Below are 26,629 nucleotides of genomic sequence, written 5' to 3'. Positions count from 1 at the left end.
TGACCACGCCGTCGTAATATTGTTGGCACTCGCGTGCCAGACGGCCCGTGCCAATAGACTAAAAAACAGTCACACACATACACAGACGCACTAGACATGACGCACGACCGTGACCGGCGACCCTTTCCTCCTGACAGCAGCTTTCATTACAGATAATGTCAGTTTTCGCAATCTAATTAAACGGCGGTGACGGGGATGAAGGACCGAAAAACGTAAAAAAAAAACATAAATAAAAAAATATATATGGAAAAAAACGGTAGTGATAGTAATAGTAATAACACCAAAAAAAGACTACCGACGTCAGGCGACACAGCTACGCCCATAAAAACGACAACAACTTACAATAATTGGAATTTCCAATTACGACACGGTTGCGTCAATCAAAATTTGTTTCATTAAGTATTTTCTATTGTTACAAAACCATGATAACGGAAAAATCCTAGCCAGGTGCACGCATGCTTTCACATCTCTCAAAAAGTCACATTAAATTAACTTTTAGCAAAAAGACAAGCACCCAGTAGTGAACAACAGTTTGACAGTTTCAATGGCATCCTAGTAGAATAGTATATTGATTTTGTTGAAATTCTAAACTGGACTCAAAATCATTCGGGGGCAACTAGTTATATTTCAAAGTGAAAACTTACAAAACAAAATATTCAAAAACCTCTAATTAATTTACTTTAGGTTATATAATTAATTTTTTTTTTGTTACAAGACATTTTTATAACCGGCAAGCTTATATTACATGTTATAGTAGTACTTCGCATACTTGACACCATATAGCCTTATTCTTAAAAAATATTGAAGTCATAATTTTTTATATAATGCCATTAATACAAATATAAACCTCCAACAAAGTAATAGCAATAAACAATAAAAAAATAGTAAAATATGTACCAAGAGGCAAAGCTATCAAAATAATACCGAATATTAATAAACAAAAAAAAAACATTTACTAATCTTACAATAGTCAATGACTTTAATAATACTGTCAAAATGAAAAATAAGAATTCTTTCTGTCATTATAAATTGTAATACATAATAATAATAAAAAATATAATATACTAAATTACTCTATACGCTGAGTAATAAACTCCTGGTTTCCTTTTAAAAACATTAGTTGTTCAAATACTTGGTCAGATACTTAGACCGAGTAGGACACTGCACAAACCCAGCAAAGGAGAAAAGCCTTTCAACAGGAGCTGACGAGCAAAGACTCGTATTAAATCTTAAAAATATACTTCTTATGGAAGGATATTTACTAAGGCATTTCAAACTTTTATCAAAATCGTTTGTACAACAGCAAGTATGGATATGTCCGTAGACTGATCGTCTGTCGCAGAAAAATTGCAACAACAAAAAAAAAATAATATTACATTTTATAGCCGCAAATTATAATATTTGATTCTCGAGTTACAAAAACCTCTCGAGTGCAATTTCAATACTTTTACTGTGTGACAACAAAATATCACTATTATTATTTACTAGTTTTGGTGAAATTATTGTTTGAACAACAGCTTATTGATTATGCATAGAACGAGATTTATCGTTCCTCGTTTATAGTCATCGTTCCTCGTTAGGTGAACAAAAAACCTTATTAGATTCACAACACATATATGATGTCAGATTTGTACAAACTTTTACTTTCCCTAAAGCTGCGGTGTTCATTTTAATCACCAAAATGGTGATACACAACATTTACTTTTTCACTTGTTTCAACTAACAGGTGTGTTAGTTACGAAATATTATAATTATTAGATTAGTTCTATTATAAGCACCATCATATACCGTTTAAATATCCATAGCAACCGAGCGAGTATTTTTAAATACAATTTCACAATTGGAATTAACTATTAGTTAATTACAATAGTTTCAATAACATTCATTAAAAATGGGTTAAATAACTATACCATTTCTCAATAAGAAATTGTGTGGATTTCCGGGAAAAGGGTCTATCACGTTGTATGAGCTGGAAGAGTGTAACGCTAGAAAACGAAAGACTTTTTTTAAGTTGAAAGGAGAACTGGAGGTTAGTTTAAAATTTTAAATACTCACTTATATAATATTATAAAATACTTGTGTGTTTTTCAGTTTACAGCCGATCAAATCGATAACGAAACTAGGAGGAAACACAAATTTCCGAATTTATAATAATATGAACAATATATTACAATCAACAATCATAACCTAAATCTATGGCACAGATTAAGAGATAATAAACTCCGAAAAATTAAACATACCACTTCCAACTGAACAAATAACTCCCATCTCAACCGAAAAGAATCTGAGGTCTCAACATGACTCAGAATAGGTCACACATGGCTAACCCACAGTCATCTTATAGAAAAATAGGAAGTACAATTATACGAAACATGCAACACCACCGTTTCAGTAAAGCACATCTTCACCGATTGCAAGAAATATGAAGACCTCCGAACGGAATTCAACACCCCAGATCATCTCCATGCAGCACTTCACTCTAACATTCAAACAGAACGAAACACCATACAATATCTTAAAATAACTAATTTATTCTCTCTAATTTAAACTATTGTGTATTTTTAATTTTCCTATTATATACCATATACCGTACGCCAATGACCCTGAATCGAGGCTTTACAATAATAAAAAAAAAGAATAAATAAATATAATGTTTTTATCTTGAACGAAAATGACATACTTTTTTCTTTTTCCTCGCTATATTATAAATAATCCTGAAAACTACAGAAAATATTCAAATAAATTAAAATAATGTCGTACACTTAAGAAATTTCGGCCATCTGTAATTAACAAAAAAAAAAAAAATGTAGAGATAAAAACAAAAATACTAATAATAAATGTGCATATTTATATCCTTGGAATCGAGAAACAGATTTCTAATTAAGAATATTTTGATAATGACACAAGCCTATTACTATGTTCCAAGGAAATTAACTGTGTAGGTACTTCTTATAAGTATATTGTAGTTGCAGCTGCGCGCTGAAATTAATTCTTCTAAGAAATATGTTTTTTCTTTAAATTTTAATTAGAGAACTTGTGAAAACAGAACTGGAATATTGTTGTTAATTATGGATTGTGCGATAGCAAAAGTTTTTGTACAATCTTCATTAACAATGTTAATAACAATTAAGTAGGCAATACTAATTAGTTACTACCAAGCAATAACGATGATAATACCGGGACGACCAGCTGTTACAGCAAGTACTACTTGTTTGGTAGTTGCAGCGCGCCCTATAAGTAATAACTTTGTACGTTTGTACTTTTCCTGGGTCGAATAACCAAAATTTCGTGTTCAATCAGAGGTGTGTTTTTTAGCTGGAAATAAAAAACAAATATAAAAAACATTGAGCACCGTCGAGTCGGGCAAGTTTGTTATGTTATTTGCATTTTCTGTTTTCCTACGACGGATGACATTTACGAGAAAAGTCGATATTTTTTCAAACCGCCAAATCGAATTATGCAGATTTCAAGATTTGTTTCCATCCCCCTCCCACAAAAAAACAAAATCCATCTTCCGGCTGTGAGTGTAGGTACCTATGCACTTTAAATTCAACGACTGTTTCTGTTTTTGTTGGTCAATAAACGACACTCGTTGTACCATCGCAACGTGGTAAGGGATATGTGACGTTCACGACCTAATGATATTATAATATGAGTTTGCAAAAAGTATAAACGCGGTTCGTGACCCGTTTACACACGGCGTTGTACTATTAATGACATGACATTATGATGACCAGCCGGGTCATGACTAATGTCCGACAAAGGTTATAGCAATTAAGCCTGATGAAAAATGTAAAAAATTACCAGGTCTGAGCTTATAAGTACTACACTCGACGAAATGTTACAAAATACGACAACAACTATAACGAAAGGGATTTAAAACATTATTTTGGGGCTAAACGTACAAAATGGAAATAAATTATTACTAATGTATTTAGTTGCACGTTTAAAATCATAAAAAAAAACATTACTTTTTAGTATTCAAAATTTTCTGTACATTTTTTTTTACTTGTAATTGTAGAGAACCCTATATTTTATTTATTGTAAAGCTTCAGAATTAAATCTATTCGACCCGAGCTGATGGTGTTCGAATCGATTACTTTAATAAAAAGCTCTCCAGTGCAGAAAGTAACATATTATTACAGAGAGCCGTCGCTTGTCGCTTGAAATGTGTTCTGATTTTTGTATATCAACGGACTTTTTAAAAAAAAAACATTACTTAACGGGTTAGTTTGACGTTTCAAGTCAGTAGTAAACTCAAACTCATTAGGGTTAAACCAGGTTTTAATATCAGCTAATTGAATGACATTTGACTATCGTATTACAAAATATGATAGGCATTTGACGAGACAGGTGATAAAACAATACCTATATGATGTAGTTTGTCGAATATCTTCATTCAAAGTCAAGATAATATAGATATTTAAAAAAGTACACAACCTAGTCGTGGCTGAAACAATAGTACACGAAAATAATGCACAGTTGAACCAAATAAAATTGTCTTTAATGTAACAACACTATAAAGTCGGAATAACTAAATAAGTTGTCACTTTAGCTAAATCCAAAACTGGTTATCGATCAGTCAACATTTACAGTACATTATTTTCAATTTTAAAAGTTAATAAAATATATGTGTTACCATTTAAGTTTCAAAAGTTGGTATACGAATAGTTAGTTTGGGAGGGGGTGGAAACATCAAAATGCGTGGAAAATTGAGATTACATTATATAAAAACACTATCATCATCATCATCATCATGTAGCTTAACGGGCCATGAAAGCCCAACGCTGCCATCATGAGATGGTTTCTTGACGAATTCGCTTCCGGGACTGGTCGTCAATCCGTCGCCGGAGAGGGGGATGGCGGTTCCTTTTTACCGGACGATTGCTCGCCCAGCAAACGGAGCGCCTGTGACCGAGTGTCGAACCGGCGACAGTGAGCGCTAACACACTGCCGCCTTACCCACTCGGCCACTCCTCCTCTTAGAAAAACACTATGGAAAAAAAAAATTAATTTTTAAAATGAGATATTGAATGGCTTACGACAAAATTATCATCCTGTATGAAGCATAATTTTAGTTGGTCCAACTATGTCTATTTTTTTCTGCGTACACAATTGAAAAGAAAACACACACACACACACACGATTAATTTGATCTTTATTATTACGGTTTTTATTTGGCATTCGAAAAATGTAAGAGTCTTCTAAAAAGACACCCGCTAATATATAATATAAAACGCCCAAAAGATAATTAAAAAGAGATAAAACTAAAAGTATTACATTTATTGCGTTGGTCGACCCTTATTGGAATTACAAGTATTTTTTTATTATACAAAAAGGCTAATAGGCTTCGAAACAAAAGGGAAGTAACCTCAATAAAGCACGTCGTTAGTGCCCCTTTCTTTGATTAATTAAAAAAAGGATTGTCGAATGGAAATTACAAAACACACTAAACGAAAAACGTAGCCCCGAGGCCGAATTTCTGGGAAACGTATAAGACGAAAGAAACTTTTTCCTCGCGACAAAATCTTTTTTATTAGGTGGATTTTAATCTCGGCTTTTGTGAAAGTGTCGGTGAGCGTACAATGTCAGAGAATAATACCTTTGACGCGTTATTCATTAAAAAAAAAAATTAATTTAGTTTGGTTCCGAGTATTTTATTGAATAATCTGCACGGTACCGGAACTGCCATGTTATTATCAAAATATCACAACGCAGCAAATCGCTTTTATAAGTTTTTCACACGGGTGCATTTTTTTTTACTTTAACTAGAAATCTGTGCGGTAGACGCGTCGTGCACAATCTGTTTAAATCAATTTTGGAAGTTTTTATATGTTTGACTTGTATTGTGCGGGTAGGAGCACGGCCAATTATTATTCTTTTTTTCACGGTTTGTGCCGAGAAAACGCTTTATATAAAGCAGAGCGTTTGAAAGCGGCAATTGGTTTTTGCGTCTAATGCGAAAACGTTTTTTTACATAATAATATGGTTTTTCTTTTCTCAAAAAATATCGCTTATGCGACTTATGTTACTTCTGGCATAAGATTGGGTTCGTATCGACCGACAAAATAAAAAAAAGACTCAATAAAAAACATGTGAAAAGCTGTACACAAAAAAAAAAAATAAACTAAAATCCACATGGTTTATTTCTATGACGTTTAATCGCATCATTACGCCAGCAAAATATGTCGCCTAAAATCAAATACAACCGCGGTTTAAAGTTTTAATTAAAAATACATTGACGAATTTTCGTTTTAATCAAAAAAAAAATTGACTGCAAAAACAATATAAAGTCCCTTTTGGCGATTTCGATTTCGAGCATATTGTGTTTGTTTTCACAGATACAACTAGGCGGTGGCGGTACTCAAAGAAAATACGGAATCGATATTGCCCGAGATTGACGACAAAGACATCAGAAGCAACGCTCACATAAACAATACAGCGTTTGATTGGGTCTAAACTCCAAAGCTGTCTTTGCAGAGTTTACAGAAAACGCGATCAGTGATCACGTGCAAGACGCTATCCTATTAACCGACGGCCAAAGGAATACAAACCGAAAGTGGCAGCGAGTGTGCCTTAAGCACACAAATGTCAAACTGCATAGAAATCACCCGGATTATCCTTTTTCTTATTTTTTTTTTTTTTTTTACCGAGTGAAAACCGGCATCCGACCGGCCTACGGAAAAGCACGTAGCCGTGTATAGCCGGCGACTTTACTGACAATATTAGATTGTGAGCTCTTCGCAACAAAGAGAAGAGCCGTTTTCCATTAAGACCGCTCTTGTTCTAAGCGAACGAATAAAATGGAAAACTATTTTCCAAGGCGAAAGAGAAATACCTCTTGTAATCGGTTTTCACTGGAATCGACACAGTAAAGAGTATTCGCGTTAAGATGTCCAAAACAGAATGTGACCCCAATACAAATACCAAAGATTTTCAGAATATTACTTTTGAAGTAGTCCTCGACAAGTGAACACATCCTTTTAGGCAGACGCGAGTTTCTTTCGAGGCACTTTCTTAATTGACAAGAAATAGTTGGAGTACTAGACAAATAGATTACAATTGTCTTTTTACATTCAGTCGACATAAACTGCACTCGGACGACAAAATTTAACAAAATATAAACTTTGATATATTTTTGTCACAGACATTACATTTTTGATATAATACACAATTGAATTAGTTATTTTAATTTATAGTTTAAAAATAGTGAGAAATAGTTATAGTTTTGTAAAAAAAAAATTGAGCCTAATGGAAAATATAATTATGTGTCAAAATGTACATAGAGTGAGTTTTGCTCATTCGGACCTGTGGTACAGTATAATTAATATTTTCAATTTTTGCTTACAATTGAAGAACAAGAAGACCTTTTCTTAAATAAAACGAATACACTTCCCTTGAGTTTTCCGAAAAATAGTGAATCTTGCGTTCATCAAAACATGCGAATAAACCAAAACATTTTGATTATATTCAACTATTAGAAAACAATACAGGACTCGTATACAAGAAAACTCATATTCCATCAAAAATTATATTCTATATAATTGTTGAAATTATTATTTTTATTTTTTAGGTTGCTACCTTTTTTTTTTATTAATATTTTTTTATTATACTAAAGTTTTCTTTCTTATAATGTAATCCATACAATGTATATTTTACACGAATGAACTAATGAAAAATTCAAGAAAGTGCTGTATTTTAATTCTGGTTATCAGTCAGCTAATGAGAATCAACCAAGTTGTACAAAAATACTATATTGTGTGAAATAAGTGACCAACTGGCTTAAAAAAAAATTTAACTCTATTATAGATAAGTGTGGGAATGCGAGGGTGGACAGTGAAAGACAGATAATTGACAACGTATTCAACAACAATCAGAAAGTGGCTACGTTGGTGGACTTAAAAAACGGTACTTATAAGCAGTAGACATACCTTTTAGGCCATATCGTCTGGGCAAATGTGGATCATTAATAATTAACCGTATAAGAGATTAAGTTGAATGATTTAAAGATATGAAAATTGTTAAACTGCAATATCTAATAGAAAATGCACAGTTAATCGAGGGGGGAAATTATTAAAAATGTTCAAATTAATGTTTGATAAAAACGAACAACCATTTATTGTTATCCCTACACTGAATTAAAGTGCACATTGTATGCTTAGTACAAAACTTTGTTTTAATGTAGTTTTTGGCACTAAGGTAATCACATTTTTCACTAGTCTAATGTCAACTCTATTGGAGTGGTTTACGGACAAGTGCAGGTTCATCGTTCAATAAAACTTTGAGAATTCGGTTTTTTTTTTTTTTGAACGGTGTGATGTAGTCAATATTTTATTTACCTAGTAATTTTTGAATGACAATCATATTTTGTTATCGAAGGAACCCTATGTAAAGACGACAATGCTTTTTTTGACTCAATGCATTTTAAGTTTTATATTCCCTTGAGATATCGGTAGTTTTCTAAGATGTGCGACTGACAGATACCTATTTCAAATGAACCTGTCAACGCAGCTACCAAATACATTAAAATATTAAAATTGAGTTGACTTCCGAGAAACTTCTTGACTTACTGAAAACGCGTGACAAGCTTTATCCAATACATGTCATTCTGTAATCCAAAAACGATATATTTTCAAAATAATATACTTATATTGTTGAAAACACAGACGAGAAGATTGCTTGTTTCCAAAGAAATAGAAAAAAATTAAAGTAGGTACTATACATAAACATTAACAACTCCAAGTTCGATAAAGTTTAAAGGTATATTCTTTTTTTTTTTAATATATAGTAAATACAATTTAAATTTAAATATGTGTATACCGTTTTTAAACTAACAATTTAAAAAAAAATAAAAATGATTCAGTATAAAACATATTTTTGCCATCATTCCAAACTCATTAATTGCAAACTGATAGTTTTGAAAATAGATGTACCTATTTTCATGTACAACATTGATGGTATTATAAATTAATATTGTTTAAATAATCAAAATGAAAAAACGTAGTAATATATATTTTATATTTTTTTTATACTCGTGCAGTCGAAATGAAAATAAAAACAAAGATGAAAGTCTTCTTTTCACGATGCATGTAAAACAAAAAAATGTAATAAGACTGTTTGCTAAATGATATTATATTTTCCTTAGTCGTAGACGTTTTTTCATTTTCTCTTCTCCAAATATAGACAGAAACGAATATAAATAAATAAAACTGACGTTTTCGAAGAAAATATAATAACTCGAGTTGTATACAAATAATGCAAAACTATCCAATTCGGCGATCCGTAAGAACTACTATTCAAAATTATATATCAGAACGTTTAGAAGTAATATAATATGTTATTTTCGAAGTATTAAAAAAAAAGAAAAAGAATAGCTTACTCGAATATATTTACCTAGAATGGAATATTAATAATAAATGTCATGTCATAAATAATATATTATTATACAACTCAAACTGTGTACAACCGGGTAGTCTGGAATATAAAATATTATCCAAAAATTTCGACGCATAATATTCTACATTATTACGTTGATGGAAATTCATTGTTTTCCCTTTTAGTATAAAAACAACCACTGCCGGTAATAACATTTGAAATTCCAATGGATTTTTTTTTTAGTAGTTTGAATCGTTTTTCATGCTCTAGACAAATGTTTTGTATATGTTAATTATATTAAACATAATATTCCGTATACATTTTACCAAAGCGTTGAACAAAATATTACATAACTAAATTTTAATCCGGTTTAATTTTGTTTAGGCGTTAGGGTGATCAAAATTTTACTTAACACTTAATAATGTTTCTGAGATATACTTTTATTTAGGCCGAAAAAAGCTACAAATACATATTATTATAAGACTTTGTGGGTATTAATTTAGTAGAGTTGTCTAATTAAAAGTAATTGGTTTCGAACGCTCGAAATTTACACAACAAGCAGACACACTGGAAGAACAAATAGATATACTATAATATGGATGGTGCCAATTATTCTTGCTACAAAACAATGTATTAACAGAAAAAATTGTGTTATAAATTATCGATATTATCATCATTATTTTGATTGGACCGTCTCGGTGAAAGATACAAACAATATTTTGCTATCGCTAACGAACATGCTGCATCCGGCCATTCGGAATCCAGTTAATCATAAATTCTTGTGTGGACTTTTGTAAGATGTTTTTCTTGTTAAAGTTCTAAAAGAACATAATAGCACTGCCTTCAGAAAATATAGCCGACAATATGGTCTAATCAAGACCGATGAATGATGTCGATTATGATTTCCACAGAAAACCAATAACACTGTACGCTTGTATTTTTGCCAAGCATGCAAGAAACTTGATTAAAAACCCGCATACTTACATCAAGTCCAAACCGCCAAATGAGTACATTCTGTTGGCTTGTGTACGCTTTCAATCATCGTTAAAGGGCGTTAAAGCGTTGCGGATAACGTTTGGAAAATTAAAAAGAAGGTCGTTCGGGTTCACCTTTTCAACCGAACCCGCGGGTTAAAATGTATTGCAAGTTAATGGGATTTCATGCGGTCTGTTTTATAGAGGCAATATTTAAGAAAAAAGTGGCTTTAATACATTTCGACCGTATCACCATCCTAAGTAGTCGATATTTGGTCTGAAACGTCAAAAAAACAGACCGCATACAATCCCCTTAAGCACATTTCAATATTAAAAAAAAAAGGTATTGAAAAGGTGACTGCCCTTGAGAGATAAACCTAATACATTTACCGTGTACATTGCGCGAACGAATTTATTATCTTTGGCAAAATGGAAGCAAGGCGATTTAAAGTAGAACGCTATAAATCTAGCACGCCAAAGTAATGAAAAATTAGTTGCCGAATGCTTATTATAAAAGCTTTTAAACGAAATTCCTGTAAAATCTTTGAGCGTTTTCTATAATGTTAAAAAGAAAAAAATATGATTCTTTGCTCCCTAGCTAAGTATTTGAACTCGTTTATTACATATAAAATCGATACTTTAGAGATAGGTATTTCAATTAATGAAATTATTTTCATATATCGAAACAAAAACAAAACTAAACACATTAGGTAATGTGAAATTCAATAAAGTATGAAATATTAACAATATTAAATTACACGTCGTACATTTTACACAAAACAATTACTTAGTTTAATTAAAATAAATTAACAGTAGTTTTATTATTTTTTATACAATACAAGCAAAAACTCAAATATAACAATGCATAATACGACCATACATATTATTGAGTTGAATATTTCACATAACTTTAGAAATATTAAAAAAAAAATTGATTTTTAACAATGAAATTATATTAGACCTATTTAATTAGCTTCAATGCGGAGCTGAGAAGGTATTGTTTTTACAATGATGCGTTATTATTTTTTTTTTTTTTTGTGTCTGAACCCACGATATTTCATAAACTGTAGAGCCGATTTCTTCGTGTAGCAACTCTATAGATCAGAAATCATACCTGGAAAGTACTATATCAGGCCAAAAATTTCAAAAAGTCACCCCTTCCCCATCAAAATCGAGAAAAACACCCAACAAATTTACAAATTTTTCAACTTAAAATTACGATGCCCTGCAGGGTGTTCCAGCATAAAAGGTAAGTAATAGGTGATTGAACATCTGGGGGACCCCCAAATAAGCCCCCCGTTTTCATTTTTTCGATAAGTCAAAAATTGAAGATTTCGACAGTGAAGTAAAAAAATAATGACTTAAAAAAAAAAAAATTATTCCTGTTATTCATTGTCAGTGCAAAAATGCTAACCTTAAAAGAGGGGTCACATCATTTTCAATTCCTTTCGGCCCCTAACTCAAGAAATGATAAGAGAAAAATGATTAGAGACCAGAAATAAACGATAAGTGATAAAATATAAATGCTAAGACATAGTTCATAAGAGATAAAAGAAAAGAGATAATTGGTAAGAGATAAATTATGAGAGATAAGAAATAAATTATAAGAGATAGGTGCTAAATGATAAGAGATTAGAGATAAATAGTTAGAAACAAGAGATAAGAAATAAATAATAAGATATTAGTGATAAGAGATAAATGATTGGAGACTAAAGATAAGAAAAAATTATAAGAGAAGTGAGAAGAGAAGAGTTAGGGGCTGAACTGATTGAAAATGATGTGACCCCTCTTTTAAGGTGAGCTTTTTGCACTGAATAACAGGGAATAATTTTTTTTATTTTTAATTCATTATTTTTTTACTTAACTGTCGAAATCTTCAATTTTTTACTAATCGAAAAAATGAAAACAGGGGGCTTATTTGGGGGTCCCCCAGATATCCAATCACCTATTACTTACCTTTCATGCTGGAACACCCTGTATAACTTTTTTTTAAATAATCGAAAATGTTCCAAATGTATATAAACTGTTTTTCAAACATAGTACTATCGATAATCATTAACAAACCAAAAAAATATCATATTGTATATTCATGTACATTCCATTATAGTATACCACCCTATGTTTAATTACAGTATATTGTTACCCATGCCTTTTTTCTTCAAATTCATAAAGCAAACATTTTTGTTTTTTTTTTTTGTATGAAATGTAACTCTACAAATCGGGCAGACTCGCAAAGACAACATCAAAATATACAGTGTATACAATGAAGTGTAAATAAACGAGAGAAAAAAATTCAGCTCTAATTACTTGCAAATTGCAATTAAAGTGGAAGGGTTTTCGTTTAACAAATGTGCTATAATATGACACTATTTAAAAAAAAATCTAAAAAATTCCTCCTCCAAGAGTTCTTAATTGGGGATTTGATTTGAACATTGATTTAGCAGACCCAATTTCAATAATAAACAAGCTCCGCTTGTTGATAACAAGTAGATGCGCATCACGAGTGTCAACATCAATTGCCATTACCGCCTTGTCAACTTCCAACTCCCACAGCAATCGGTGTGTGAAATGTACAATAATAATTGAAAATCAAACTGTTCGGTAGCATAAGCGTGGAAACAAAAATAATCCGGTAGTCATTGAATGAACTCGCACGACAATAATAATGAGGTCGACACGTTTGAGCCGAAAATAATATAGAGTAGACAACATGTAATGCTCTTATGCTTATAATATATCGTGTCTACTTTAAATGCTCATCAACCCGAGCGACGTCTACGGTTAATAAGATTTCACACTTGCGGCACAGCAATATTATGTGCATATACATCATCCGTACGCAACGCTTTAGATGCTTTTTTCAATCTTGTTACGTGAGGATTTCAAATGACAGACACGATTGATCATTATATTTAATCCTGTACGCTCTGCCGAGGCAATACAATATTGTAAGAAGGAAACCCAAGAGACTGCTGTAGGAGTTAAGCTTTCCTTGGATCGTCTAATACCGCCCCACGTAAACCGATTTCAAACGGGTCTTGTAAACGCTAATAATTTTTATTTTTAACAATTCTAAAATTGCCTCGGAAGGACTAGATGTAATTTGTCTTCTCGATTAATGCCTCTGAAAACGAGTACATGTTATTGGTCCTGAAAATTATTGAAAAAACACTGGACCTTCCTTTCTTATCCACTTACTACTACTACTACTACTACTACTACTACTACTACTACTACTACTACTACTCTACTATTACTACTATTACTATTACTACCACTACTAGTACTACTTCAACTACTACCCACTTACGTATAATACTTTCTGACTGTGCGTTGTTTGGGCCGTACTGGTTTGGACCTACAACAGATTCGCATAGAAGCGTTTATTTAAAAGTGATTTTATCACTTTCATTTATAATAATTTCTGTGGACCTGTGACCACCCCGTCCCCACTATGCCTCGACCCCACTGTACTGGCTATTTAGAAATATAATATGTGAGTTTAAGGATTCCATTTATAAGACGCTAAGAATATTTTCATACCCAGAATGGAGGGTTCTAATTATACTAGATTTAAAGCAAATAAACCTAGGGACTTTATTTTTCTCAAATTGATCAATATTATTATCCCAAATAGGCCGCGCATACTCAAGTATGAACGGATGAGAGATTTGAAGGACAAGGACATTTGAAGGTAAAGAGATCTTTGAAATTAGAGCAATTTCTTTTTAACCATACCAAAGACAGATAACGCTTTATTTTTGATTTCTTATAAATGGGGATTGAATAATAGTTTGGAATCAAACAATGTATTTAAATATTTAACTAAAGAGGAACGCGGAAGACTACCATTATAACAGATATACAATAAGTACAACTAATTGGATTAATTTTTTTTTTAGAATATGAGACAACTTGGTATTTATTTATATTTAAAGAGGGATCATTTAAATAGCACCAGTCATTAAAACTGTTTAAATAATCTTGTAAAGGTTTATTATCTTCAAAAGATGTTATTGATTTGAAAATGTTAGCGTCATCGGCAAATAGAAGAATATTAGAATTAGTAATAGAAAAGACATAATCATTAATGAACAAATTAACCCTCCAGTGACCATTTTAGCAGATATGCTATATGTTTAAAATATCATTATATTTTATCATATAAAAAATGTTTGAATTAGGTGGCGCTCTCATTTATTTAAGAAATATCCATCTGCCAGTTGTTATTAACACCACAATGATTCAGATAATAACGGATGTTTAGTTTCCTGCCATTTTTTTTGTTTTTTATTTCGTTTTAACCACGGCTATGCGTGTTTTCTTTTAACTTTATATACTTTAAAAACTAATTTATTCTTTGAACAAAAATTCTACGCATTCTGGTAAGTCTTATAGATTCTATTTAAATAGAGAATTATATATTTTATCAATTTTTTTATGAATTGTACTAAATTTTAATCATGTTGCATATTTGCTACAGGGGGCAAAAAGGCCCTCAGCAATGTGAGTCATCAAATACTCAACGACTATTAGACGTTCTTTATAATACCAATTGACCGAACAGTGAAGATAAAGTGTACTATTTATTTATGTTTGAACATAAATAAAAATTTAGAAAAAACTTGAGCAACTTATGGTTATATATAATAAAATAATATTTAAAACCCTCAACCATAAAAAATATATTTATATATATTTTATCGTTAAGGGTTTTAAATATTATTTTAGTAACAAAAATTGTTTTACTAATTACCATATGTAAATGTTAAAAATTTTAATAAATAATAATAAAAATGATTTTATTAATATTTTATGGCCCACTGTTGCAATATGCTACATTTTAAAAACTTAGAATAATATAAAAAATATTTATGTTTAGAATTTTTTCCTTATTTTTCCCGAATTCCTCGTTTTTTAATGACTAAAAAAATTGGGCACTGAAGGGTTTAAGAGGAGAGAAGCAAGTTGATACCTTGAGGTTCTCCAGAAGTTCTAAGAAGTAGGTCTAATAACAGACTTATAACTGAAGGAAGCAAATTCATGAAAAACATCAAGAAGGTCAATATGAAGTTTATTTAGAGAATGAAAGGTTTCATCTACTTGAGAAGAAAAGAATATACTAAGATTAACTTTACCGTTATATAACGTCGAAAAATAACTACTATAAATAAACTAACAATATCTTGGCCATTTTCCGCTGATTTTTGGTTAAACACCTTAATGTTTGGTAACCTGAAGTTATTTATGAAAGACCAGAACTTATTGGGTTGAGTTTTGAGGGAATATTGCATATATTTAAGTAACGAGAGTAGTCCAATTTACAAAGGGCTTTGCATTGTGAACGTGAAGAAGAAAATTTTAAATAATCATTATTAGGCCCGTATTTATAGTCGTTGCTTAAGAATAAGTATCGTTTATAACTTATGACTTAAATGAGACTCGTAAACGAGACTTTGGCTTAAGAAAAGAAAAAGTATAACTTTAATATACAATATTCTTAAGGTTGGTCGAGACCTACCTTAAGCATTGCTTTTAGTTATTATCACAAATTCGAAAATTATCAAAAACAAGTTTCATAACTACTATTACGTTTCCAAAATGGAAGTTATTGAATTTATGGATTTAATTAATTTGTACATTAATGTTGATAATAATCGTGGTCAACGAATTCCGAAACGTTACATACGAGATATGGAAAATCCAGTTGACCATTTTTCAGATGTCGAGTTCACTAACCGATTTAGGTACATAAACTTAGTTTTATGGTTTTCATGTAATTATTGAGGTAAGTAATTATTCAAAAATAAACATAATTTTATTTATTTGATATTTTATTTGGTAGATTTTCTAAAACAACTGTATTAGAATATTTGATGCCTCTTATGTTTAACGAATCCAAATTAAATAATAGTTCAATGAGAGGTTTGCTAGTCCATTTTCTAGTAATCCAATTTCTCGCCGTTTTACGTTTTTATGAAACTGGAAATTCCCAAATAATAAAATACTAATTTTGGATGATATCCGATGGCATTAAATTGCTCAGCAATTTGATCCCAAGCCTGATATTTTGCATGCACAGTAGTAGCATCTGCCTTCTTGTTTTCAACAATTTTATTTGGTTGAACTTAATCTTGAATAATCTGTTTTTCAGTTATTGAATAGGCGATACCTTTACCCATAATCAAACATATAGAACAAACTAGTTGTAGAAGAAACCAAATACATTTTATCAATTGAATAAAATTATGTTACAAACACAAGTATATTAACAATTACCTACAGAAAATCAAATTGTATTTAAAGTGTTCAACAGTCGCGATCAATAAAATATATTACCTAATAAATATTAAAATTGAACCTCTTATCAAAACAGATTATTAAAGTTAATCGATAATCTATGACAATCAATAGTGATAACAAGTAGTAACCAAGTGTTACCAAGGTTTTGATTATGCTTTCAATTTACGTAGTCCACAAGAATTAATTTTACTTAACCTTTACCTGTTTATGAATACTTATGATTAAACTTTACTTTTAAAAGTATAACTTAAGATAGGATTTAAGAACCGACTATGAATACAGAGTTTGACAGCTTGAAAATCGTATGATAAGTTTTTTTAAATTTAATTAAATTAATTAGGTCTTTAGAAAACCAACAAGGAAATGTATATTTATAATATCTTTTTTTAGGAATATACGAATCTGTAATAAAATGTAACGAAGAATAAAATTCATCGATGAGAATGTAAATATCATTACTGAGTTTAAAAATCGACCCAATTTATTGATTCAAGGAATGATAGGATAGCAAAATAGTTACCCTTAGACCAGCCATATAATTCTAAATACGATAGAGAAGATGCGATAATAGTATGAGCATAACTGTCTACAGGAACGATAACATCATTATTTAAGAATATTAATTGAGACAAAAAATTATATAATATAAGGTCGATCATAGAGCTCTTATGATTCGGTGTTTTATTAATTTGAAATAAATTAAGAAAAGCTAAATTTTTAAGAAAAATGGATTCAGACATTTAAAATTGGCATACCCTTAGAAATCAATATAATAATTGTAATTATTTGTAAGTTGTTTTTATAATCCAAATAGCCCAGAGATAATATCTTACATTACACTTTGAAATGTCCTTCATGCTATGCTTCCATTGTTGGAATTTTCACAACGTCATGTTTTTTAAACAACAACTTTTATTCCCAGTTTTTCCTATTGATTATTTTTTTTCTCTCTTTATTTTTGGTTTTATTTTCCGTCTCTAATTTGCTGAACTTTCATGTAAATTCTATAAGATATATTATGTAAACAGCACTCCATCATTCTTAACCAGAAATAAAGAGGACTTACACAAAACAGAAGACTTCAGAGAATTAGGTTTTGGAGCATTATTTCTGTTTCAGTATGAGATAAACCGTTAAAATATCTTCGGCGTTGCAAAGATTCATTATTTAATACAATATTTACTACCCTACCATCAATTATATACAATTTTAAAGAACAATTAGGTACGTTTATTAATTTGTCATTTAGGCAATTTTGTATTTTGTAGGAACAAACATTTTTGATTTTTTCATCGACTTATTTAATAAAAAGAGATTTTGGCTTTTTATTTGACCGTATAATTATTAATAAGAAAATTTATCCTTAGGAAGTAGTTGTTCTTAAGGGAACCAACAATTGTTTCGAGTAAAATATTAGCACTACTCGATGACGATTCGTTTGTTCATCAACAGGGTTTTGATTATACATGAGGGTCATCACAACCCCATTAACAAATTAGAAAAACATCAAAGGTTTCCAAAGAAATTTGGTCCTTTTCTTGTACAAAAACCATAATCTTTTAAAATGTTTATACGTTCCACTGTTTAATAGTGATGGAAGAGTAACTTGAGCAATTTGGTCGGGCAGTGTTAATTAAAAATATAAATAAATAATTGTATGTGTGCGCAACAAAAATCCGTATATTTTTAAAATAAATACTTACATTTGAATAACAAAAATTTTAACTAAAAAACAAAAAAAACCAGGCAGCTGTAACTTTTTTTTCAATAAAAACGTTACTGCTATTTCCGAGTGTAGATTATTAATATTTAATTATGGCGTTCCCGTCTAATGGTCGGATAAATTATTTAAACGAGACTCGTGCGTGAGTTCCTTGTAAAATGCTTTTACTTGGTCACACCAGTAGACAGTATTGTTGAATAAAAAACATAAAAAAAAACTTCTCATCCGTTTTATATTTAAAAGAATAATCATGTACAGTTCTCCATTATTATGCAACAACAACCTAGACGGACGCCAAAAAAAAACAGAAGATGCGCACATTAAAAAGCTGTTTATTTGTTACAAAAAATTGTTTTATCAAAAATTCAAGAAGATTTTTTAATAAAAGAAAATAAATTCAATGAATAATGTGATGTTATATTTTTAATAAATATGTAAACTCACAATCCGGTTTTGTAAAGTACAAACATTTTTCTAGCATTGTTAGTTTTCTAATATTTTACCTAAATTAGAGTTCTAATGTCCATCGAGAAAATTTGTTTATTATTGTTATGGCAATGCGGTTGTTTTGATAAAATTGTTTTAATTTACGGTACATACATAGGTTTTAAACTGCATTGATAAAGTAAAATATTTTATTGATAAAACAGTTATTTTTGAATTAATGAAAAACTAAAATTTATTTGTCGTAAAAATGAATATTGAAAGTAAATTAATGTGATCCATTTGTGAACAAATCTTTTGTCGTGTGTGGTCAGTGCCTACTCTATATCACATACGAGCGATACCAGCTGAGGTCTGGCTGCTGTCATCAAAATGTATTTTTCTCTCGGTTTGCGTTATTGATTAGTTGCAGCGGACACGACTTCAATTTTTTTGTTTACCGGTCGGTAGTACGTTATATTAATTGTAGATAGGTACCGTCTTGAAAAGGAAGACACGCATATATATTTTGTTGTCAATCGGCTTAGAGCAACACAAACGTGTTCCACCATAACAACAATATCGAAACGATGAGCATCATTTCCCACAAGACATCAGAGTGTCACAAAAACGGATTCGATAATATTATATACTATTATCGTAGTTAGCAATCTAATTTGTTGTCTGTCTGCACGTACATTGTTTTTGTACCTACACACGAGGTTGGAACAGCTAAACATGAAGTAGTCTCCTTCGCCCAGTGATTTCCCGGGAGAGCCGTCGGCCCAAATTAGTTTTCGATAACAATAAAAATAATATATTGTCAAGGCAAGAAACGTCATTGAATGTAAGGGACGAAAATTCCAAACGATGTCTTTGTTTTCGCAGACAAGTCTGATGAGATTGTTATAGTTTTTTTTTACTGCTGGTTTTTTTTTTAGCACTTCCATCGTCAACTCTATTACTATCCGAATTCAAGAACAGTCCTTCTCGTTACCTTTTTAAAAAAAAAAACTATCGATTGTCGCTCTACGTTTCAGTACACAGACTCCAATATTGTTCATTCGTCTAGTAAGTCCTATTGTACAAAGCACTTGTCATTTCTATAGTCAACAGGGCTATCTAACATGTAAAAAAAAGAACACCAACAGCTAAATTACATTTTTTTTTTAAATATTGAAATGTGCTTAAAAGGTTTGCATGCGGTCTGCTTTTTTGACGTTTTAGACTTAAAAGCCAGACAAGATTTCGGCTACTTAGAATGACCCGATTTCAATTCTGTAAAGATGTATGAATTTTTGGCATCTCAACTAGGTTATGAAAGAGACATATTTTTGATTTTTTGTTTTTTTTTATGTAAAAAACGGGGTTTTAAATCAGAATAAATTGCAAATTCAATTTATTTAATTACAAGAAACTGAAACTTTTAAATGAAAATCGGCTTTCTACATAACATAGTAAAGTAGCCAAAGAACTCGAATCACCTAACAGAATAATTGAAATTGGACCATCGTGTGTAGTCGAAATTTTGCCTAGCTTTTTGGTCTAAAACAAACCATAATTGTTTTAATTTATAGAAAAAATATTTAAATTCGAAATATTATTTGGAAGCTTTTATAAAATTAACTGGTAAATTAATTGACATGGACGGGGAATAATTAAAACCTCTCTTTTCTTAAATATTGCCTATATAAAACTCCTTAAAAATAGACCGTATGCAATCCCCTTAACAGCTGTCAAGTCAGTGAAATTGCAAAAGTTATAATAATAGTTTTGAACCAATAATATAATACGAGTACTTGATGGAAAATTGATCCGTTTTTTTAATTTAAGTAGGTAGGCAAAAATGTGTTTAATTATTATTAAAATCGCATTGATTCTACGACTTGTCTATGTCAGTGGAGTAGTCCCATTGTAGTTACTCCAATTACTCTGTTAATTTATTTCAGGTCTTCCAATGCAGATTTCTCTTGGACTGGTAATACCACATGTCTTGATTGTACTTTTCATTTAACACATAAGCTCTTACTCTTAAAAAAATGACAGTGAATTTTTGTATTCTGTTTTTCAGGAGTTGATAAAATGTATGTATAATGCCTATTATTGTGTTATATTTGGTGTAAAGCTCTTAGAAATGATTTACTATGTATAACTATAAAATAGACTTATTACTTCAATAAAACTTTAACTTATTAAGTATCCACATAAACGAAACCATACATTTTCTATAAATAATTAATTGCTACTAAAAAACCGATAAATCCTAATTATATAACAACTCCACACTGTAATTAAAATGATTAGTATATATAGATAATGTATGTATTTTATTGATACATTATTGTATGCATTTTATGCATCTTATATAGCCGATAAGTAAACGTTTTATTCTTTTACGAAGGACAAGGATAGGTATAAGAAAAATAACTCGAACGCTAATTATTTTTGATAAATATATTTTAGTATAATACGATAATATGATGTAGTGTAATATAATATAATTTTAATATAATATAATATAATTGAATATAATTGAATATATTGTAATATAATTGAATAAAGTGTAATATAATGTATTGTTATGTGTAGGGTCCGGTTTTTAAAAATAATTTATCATTATACATTATTGAGTATATTTTTTACAGTTTGATAAGAGTAAGATATGTCAAAAAAACATATTTTACAGTTTGATTATTTTAGCACAAATAAAATAGGTATTATTACATATTTTCCTAATTTTTAAGTGATCATAATAGAAATATTTCAAGGTATTTTAGTGTATATAAGCATTAATTTGTCTTTTTTTAATGTAAAAATCCAGACCCTAAAATTGTCTAATAATGTAATACTAGAATAATATAATATAATTTTAGTATAGATGACTACATGTCTAATCTAACTCTAATATAATTTCAAAAGATATTATATAATGCAAATTAGAGCTTTGAATCCGAGTTAACCCGATACACACTACCACTGAAAAACTCGAAAAAATAAGAAATACCAGAAATTATAACCTGAACAAGATAAACTATAATAGACGTGTTTGAGACAAATTAAAAAGTTACCATTTTTCAAAATAGTCATTATAAAAAGAAAAAATATACTTTAAAAACAGTTATTAGTAAATTATTGCTTATTTAATAAAACAGTAAATAAAACAATATAATAAAGTATTAAACTTAAGTGTTGAATAATAATATTTTTTATTAATTTATTGTTATAAGAATTGTTCCTAGCCAAAGCGTGGCAAGACAAATGGTCCAACGTTAACCTCAGTTCCACCCACTGGTTCCGTTCTATTTCCCCTACCATTACTTTTCGTCCTTGGTTCCATAATTTAAATATTCCCAGAAATGTAATATCCTCCTTTTCACGTTTAAGACTTGACCATAATCTTCTACCGTCACATGCATTCCATCTATCCCTTAATTCTGCTCCATATTGTCCTCTTCATGATGATGAAGCTATTTGCGACTTCTCTCACCTCCTTACCATCTGTCCGGCCTTGACCAACAAAAACCTCTCTCTATTTAATTTCCTCTCATCTCTTAACATTCAGCTTCCATTTAACATTAATTTATTAAACACCCGTACCGTTCTTGTCATTTTTGCAATTATTTGCCTTTTAATTTAATTTAAGATTATATTAACTTCATTTAGTTTTATGCACTTACTTTTTTTCTGTTTTTCATCATTTTATATTTATTATTTAAATCATGTTATTACTGTAACACCTTTTTTTTATCGTTTGTTTATGATATGTTTGCCCAACAAAAAAAAAAATTACTAAAAATCAGTTTCATTTGTAAAATAATCTCAGCTTTCTGAAAAAAATACTGATTTATTTATTCGAAAGATAGAAAATCTTTAAAATTGAGTTTGTAATCTAAAAAGTTTTTTTTGTGTAATTTTTTCGGTAATATTTTACATAAAATGTTTTAATTTCAAATATGGTTTTCCATGAAAACGCTCAGAAAAACATAATAAAAGTAAAAATGCATAAAAAAGTAAAAAAAAAAAACGGAAAATTATCTTATTTTTACAAATAAGACAAAAGACTTGCATGTAACTTGCACTATTAATATGACTATATATGTTTATTAAATATTCACAATACATCATAACAAACTTCGGCCTTTTCTTAATCAGCTTCTTATGACAATTATATAATTTGTTTATTTAAGGGTCAGTCATCCGACTGTCGGCGAGTTAAATATTCGGTTACTTGAACCACACCCGAATATATAGCGTGATATAATGTTTAAGAATAACGGCAGAGCACATAGTATAAAGGTTTTGGATCTAGCCTCCTAATTACTCCTTATCCTCTACATATTTTTCTGTATGTTACAAATACATTACTAATTTTACTAATTTTATAATTGTATACATTTTAATAATGTTTGATAACTATGTACACTAATATTTTTTATTCTATTTCTAGTTTTAAAATAAAGATTATTTACACATTTTACGATCAAATAATGCAGGCAATATACTGTTTAAAAACCATCTATGCAAAAACTTACTTTTATTCAAAATAGATAATCTTCGTTACGCCAAATCCCTTTGAGTGATAAGTGATTTTTATCATTTTAAATCGATGAATTCTTGGCGAAAAATCGTTAAACATTTTTCGACTGGTACCTGTAGTCTCGTCACTATTAATCTCAAACATTTTCAAGGCAGCATACTCTTCATGTTGTGACGCTTTTATTTTCTTGGATTACAAATATCAACATTTCGTGAATTTTGTGTCTATTTTATTTGAAATGTTATCAACTTGTAATACCATACGTAGTATTCTGATTTTTGCAATAATAACCAACAGTTATATTGTTTCTATCTTTAATCCGTAGTGTGTTATTTAGCAGTCCAGCTCTTCTTTGCACAATATAATATCAGATAAAAGTAAATAGAAGCATAGGTGTTACTCAATCTCTGTTCAAGAATCGAATCTGATCTGGTTATTAGAGATTATTTTTTGGAGTAATACGATCCAGGCCCTGTTGCATCCAGCTGATGATTTCAAGGCCATTCAAAACACGGTTTTTTTTAGAAATGTCTAATTATTAGGTATTTTTGGATTTGGTTTTTTCCAACACTGGATAATATTGATTATCGATATGGCCAAGTAGGTAAGTTTATTAGTGCAATTCATAAACCGTCTATTATTCACATAATATTATGTAGAATACAGTTACACTCCCGGAAAAATAGCTTTTGAGTATAATTTTCTTTAGGCTAAATCATTACTTGGCTTCAAGCATTTAAACATATCACATACTTAGCTTGAAGAAATTAATTACGCACGTACATCTGATTTGAATCATTTTTGTTGTATAAATATAAATCACAAGCACCATGTTGATAATCTAAGTTCATTCGATTATTTATAGCTATATTAATAAGAATGAACGTTGACAAAATGAAAATGATAACATGATAACCATATTGAACAGCATAACCAGTTTGTTAAAATTATTTTCGTTTGATTGTAGTTGATGGTTAAATCACTAATAAAGTGGTTATAGGTATTTCAGTGAATTTGAATTAACCAATACAATTAAAACTGTTTTAAAAATAAGCTTATAGATATTTGAAACTAAATAATTTTGTTTTTATTTTATTCTTGTTTGAATTTTACCAACTTGCACCTATTGTACAAAAATTGATGCCAGTATTTACTTATAACCAAACGCATATTTTTATAATATTATGGAAGCTGTCAGTGCCAATCGAAACGGCGTAATTTTAGCACAAAATGTAAATTCAAACTAAAAATAAACAAAAATTGACCTATGCCTAATAACTAAGATTAAATGGAATGGAATCAACTGGAGTGGTGGGAGGGAGGAAAGGGGAGCGATGTTAAGATACGGCCAGCTAATGTAACAGCCTGGAATTAAGCCACAGTGACGCCACATAGCGGAAACGGTATTTCCCAAAGAGGTCGCTAGATGGCTCTGTCCCGCTGTCTAGTTTACACGCCTAACTTAATCTACCTAACCGAAGTCTCCGGAGAGATAGCGCTACTGTGGCATAATTTATTTTCAATTTTCCGTTACATTAACCGGTATTTGGGACCCCGTTCCCGTTGGGTATGCCTAATCCGGACTTTTGCGCCCCTGTTCCGCCGGGATCTACTAATTATTATTATCGTGTCTAATGGTACCCGCTAGCTACTAGACGTACAGTTTAGCCGTTGAACAACAAAAATCAATACATGTGATGGTATGCCGAATGGAGTGAAGAAAACGCCTAAACCGTGTGTAAAGTGTTTTACCGTGGTCTAACGTAGAAATATTAACGTGGAAACACGCGATTTTTTTGTGGTAAACGTCGAGCACGAGGGGGTGGTGCGCGCGTTTTTGGGATAAAAAACTATATACTACTTTGTTGAATACAAAAAAAAAACTATATGTATATACTCACAGGCGTAAGTCGTCAAACCTATCTTCTAACGGCGTGTCCGGTCTCGACATTGGCCGACCGCCACCACCGCCAGTGGCCGCCGAGCCGCGTCGGTCATCCGTCAACGTGGACAGCTCGTTGTACACTCTGTTGGTGCGGTACAAGAACTGTAACGTAAACACCACGCCGCAAGTAGCGCACACCTTGGGCAACACGACGTCCGATGTCAGCCGTACACCGCTCACTAAACTACCGCGCGAGCAGTTGTAGCACTGGTAGATGAAATTGACTACGGCGCTGACGGCGAATAACGGCGCGACCGCCACCGTTGTCGGGGGGACGGGCAGCAGCCGGCGTCTCGGTGGCACGGTGCGGCGGTTGGTGCGTTCTAATACCTCGTCGTCGCTGTCCATGGCCTACGGCAAATGGTTTTGGAACGGCCAAGTATTTGAAGAGAACAAAATTTGTCTCTCGTCTCTTTTTATATTATTGTTTTTTTTTTTTTTTGATTCTGTCGAATTGCGGCCTTTTGGTTAGGCGGCGGCGAAAGGAAAAAAAAAATACTAGAAAAATTAAAAAAAAAAAAAATTGACTCTCCGAAAAATGTTCGGTAATTTCGAAAAATCCCCAAAAAGTGCACGCTGTGCTACTGTGTACGCGTCTGTCGGGGCAGTGGCGATCCGGTAGCGACCGCCGCCGTCGTCTCTGCCGCGTGCGGACGGCCAACGGCGCCTGTGCGAACCGCCTCTACGACACTTGTAAACGATTTCAATCCGCGGCCCAGGAGCAGACGGACGGACGGACGGAGGGATGGTAGTGGCACGTGGGACCGAACCAGCCCGGAGGCAGCGGCAGCAGCACCCCCCTTGCCAATTTGGAGTCGGGGAGGGTTTACGATATATCGAGTGTATATTTTATATATACATAGACGTGTTGCAGCTACCTACAAAGCCGTAGTCGTAAGCCACTATACCGTGCGCGAATCCCGCCCCTACGAGAGGGGAAGGTGGTGGAACGTCATCATTAGCTTCTATCTATGATATATAAATAAAAATAACGTAATACTGTTCCGTTTGAGTATATAAACTCAAAAAAAAAAAAAAAATTAATAACAACGCGAGTACTATTATGTATATTTGACTTCACCCGAAAATGCCTACCTGATATATTGTGTTGTAATAACAATGCAGTGTGTACTATGTACATATTGACTGTCGTCGAGCGCTGTAACAGCAACCAACGCATATGGTAAAATATATGTAAAGGTATATTATGGTGTAATTATATTTTATCTTGTAAAAAACTAAATTAAAAAGTTTAATAGCGGAGAGCCTTTCATTCACAACAAGGAAACTGTAAAACCACTTGTAGAGAAAGCCGTAATTATACTACTAAATATTATTGTCGTCGAATT

General features: G+C 31.2%; 1 protein-coding gene across 1 annotated transcript in view; it reads right to left on the bottom strand.

The window, feature by feature from the left end:
* Positions 1-25,628, bottom strand: part of LOC126844721 (SRSF protein kinase 3-like) — a 42,789-nt gene extending 17,161 nt beyond the window's left edge. The window contains exons 1-2 of the mRNA XM_050583102.1: positions 25,237-25,628; positions 13,660-13,707 (exon numbers count right to left, since the gene is read on the bottom strand). Of these exons, the coding sequence (XP_050439059.1) occupies positions 13,660-13,707; positions 25,237-25,628 (440 nt within the window). The remainder of the gene's footprint in view (positions 1-13,659; positions 13,708-25,236) is intronic.
* Between the last annotated feature and the right edge of the window lie 1,001 nt (positions 25,629-26,629).

Source organism: Adelges cooleyi, unplaced genomic scaffold (genome assembly GCF_023614345.1).
Source record: "Adelges cooleyi isolate 19-005CV unplaced genomic scaffold, UGA_ACOO_1.1 ACOO_flye_CR_arks_rails_tigmint_CR_PRNA_651, whole genome shotgun sequence".
Lineage (NCBI taxonomy): Eukaryota > Metazoa > Arthropoda > Insecta > Hemiptera > Adelgidae > Adelges > Adelges cooleyi.
This window is presented reverse-complemented; position numbering and strand designations above follow the sequence as displayed.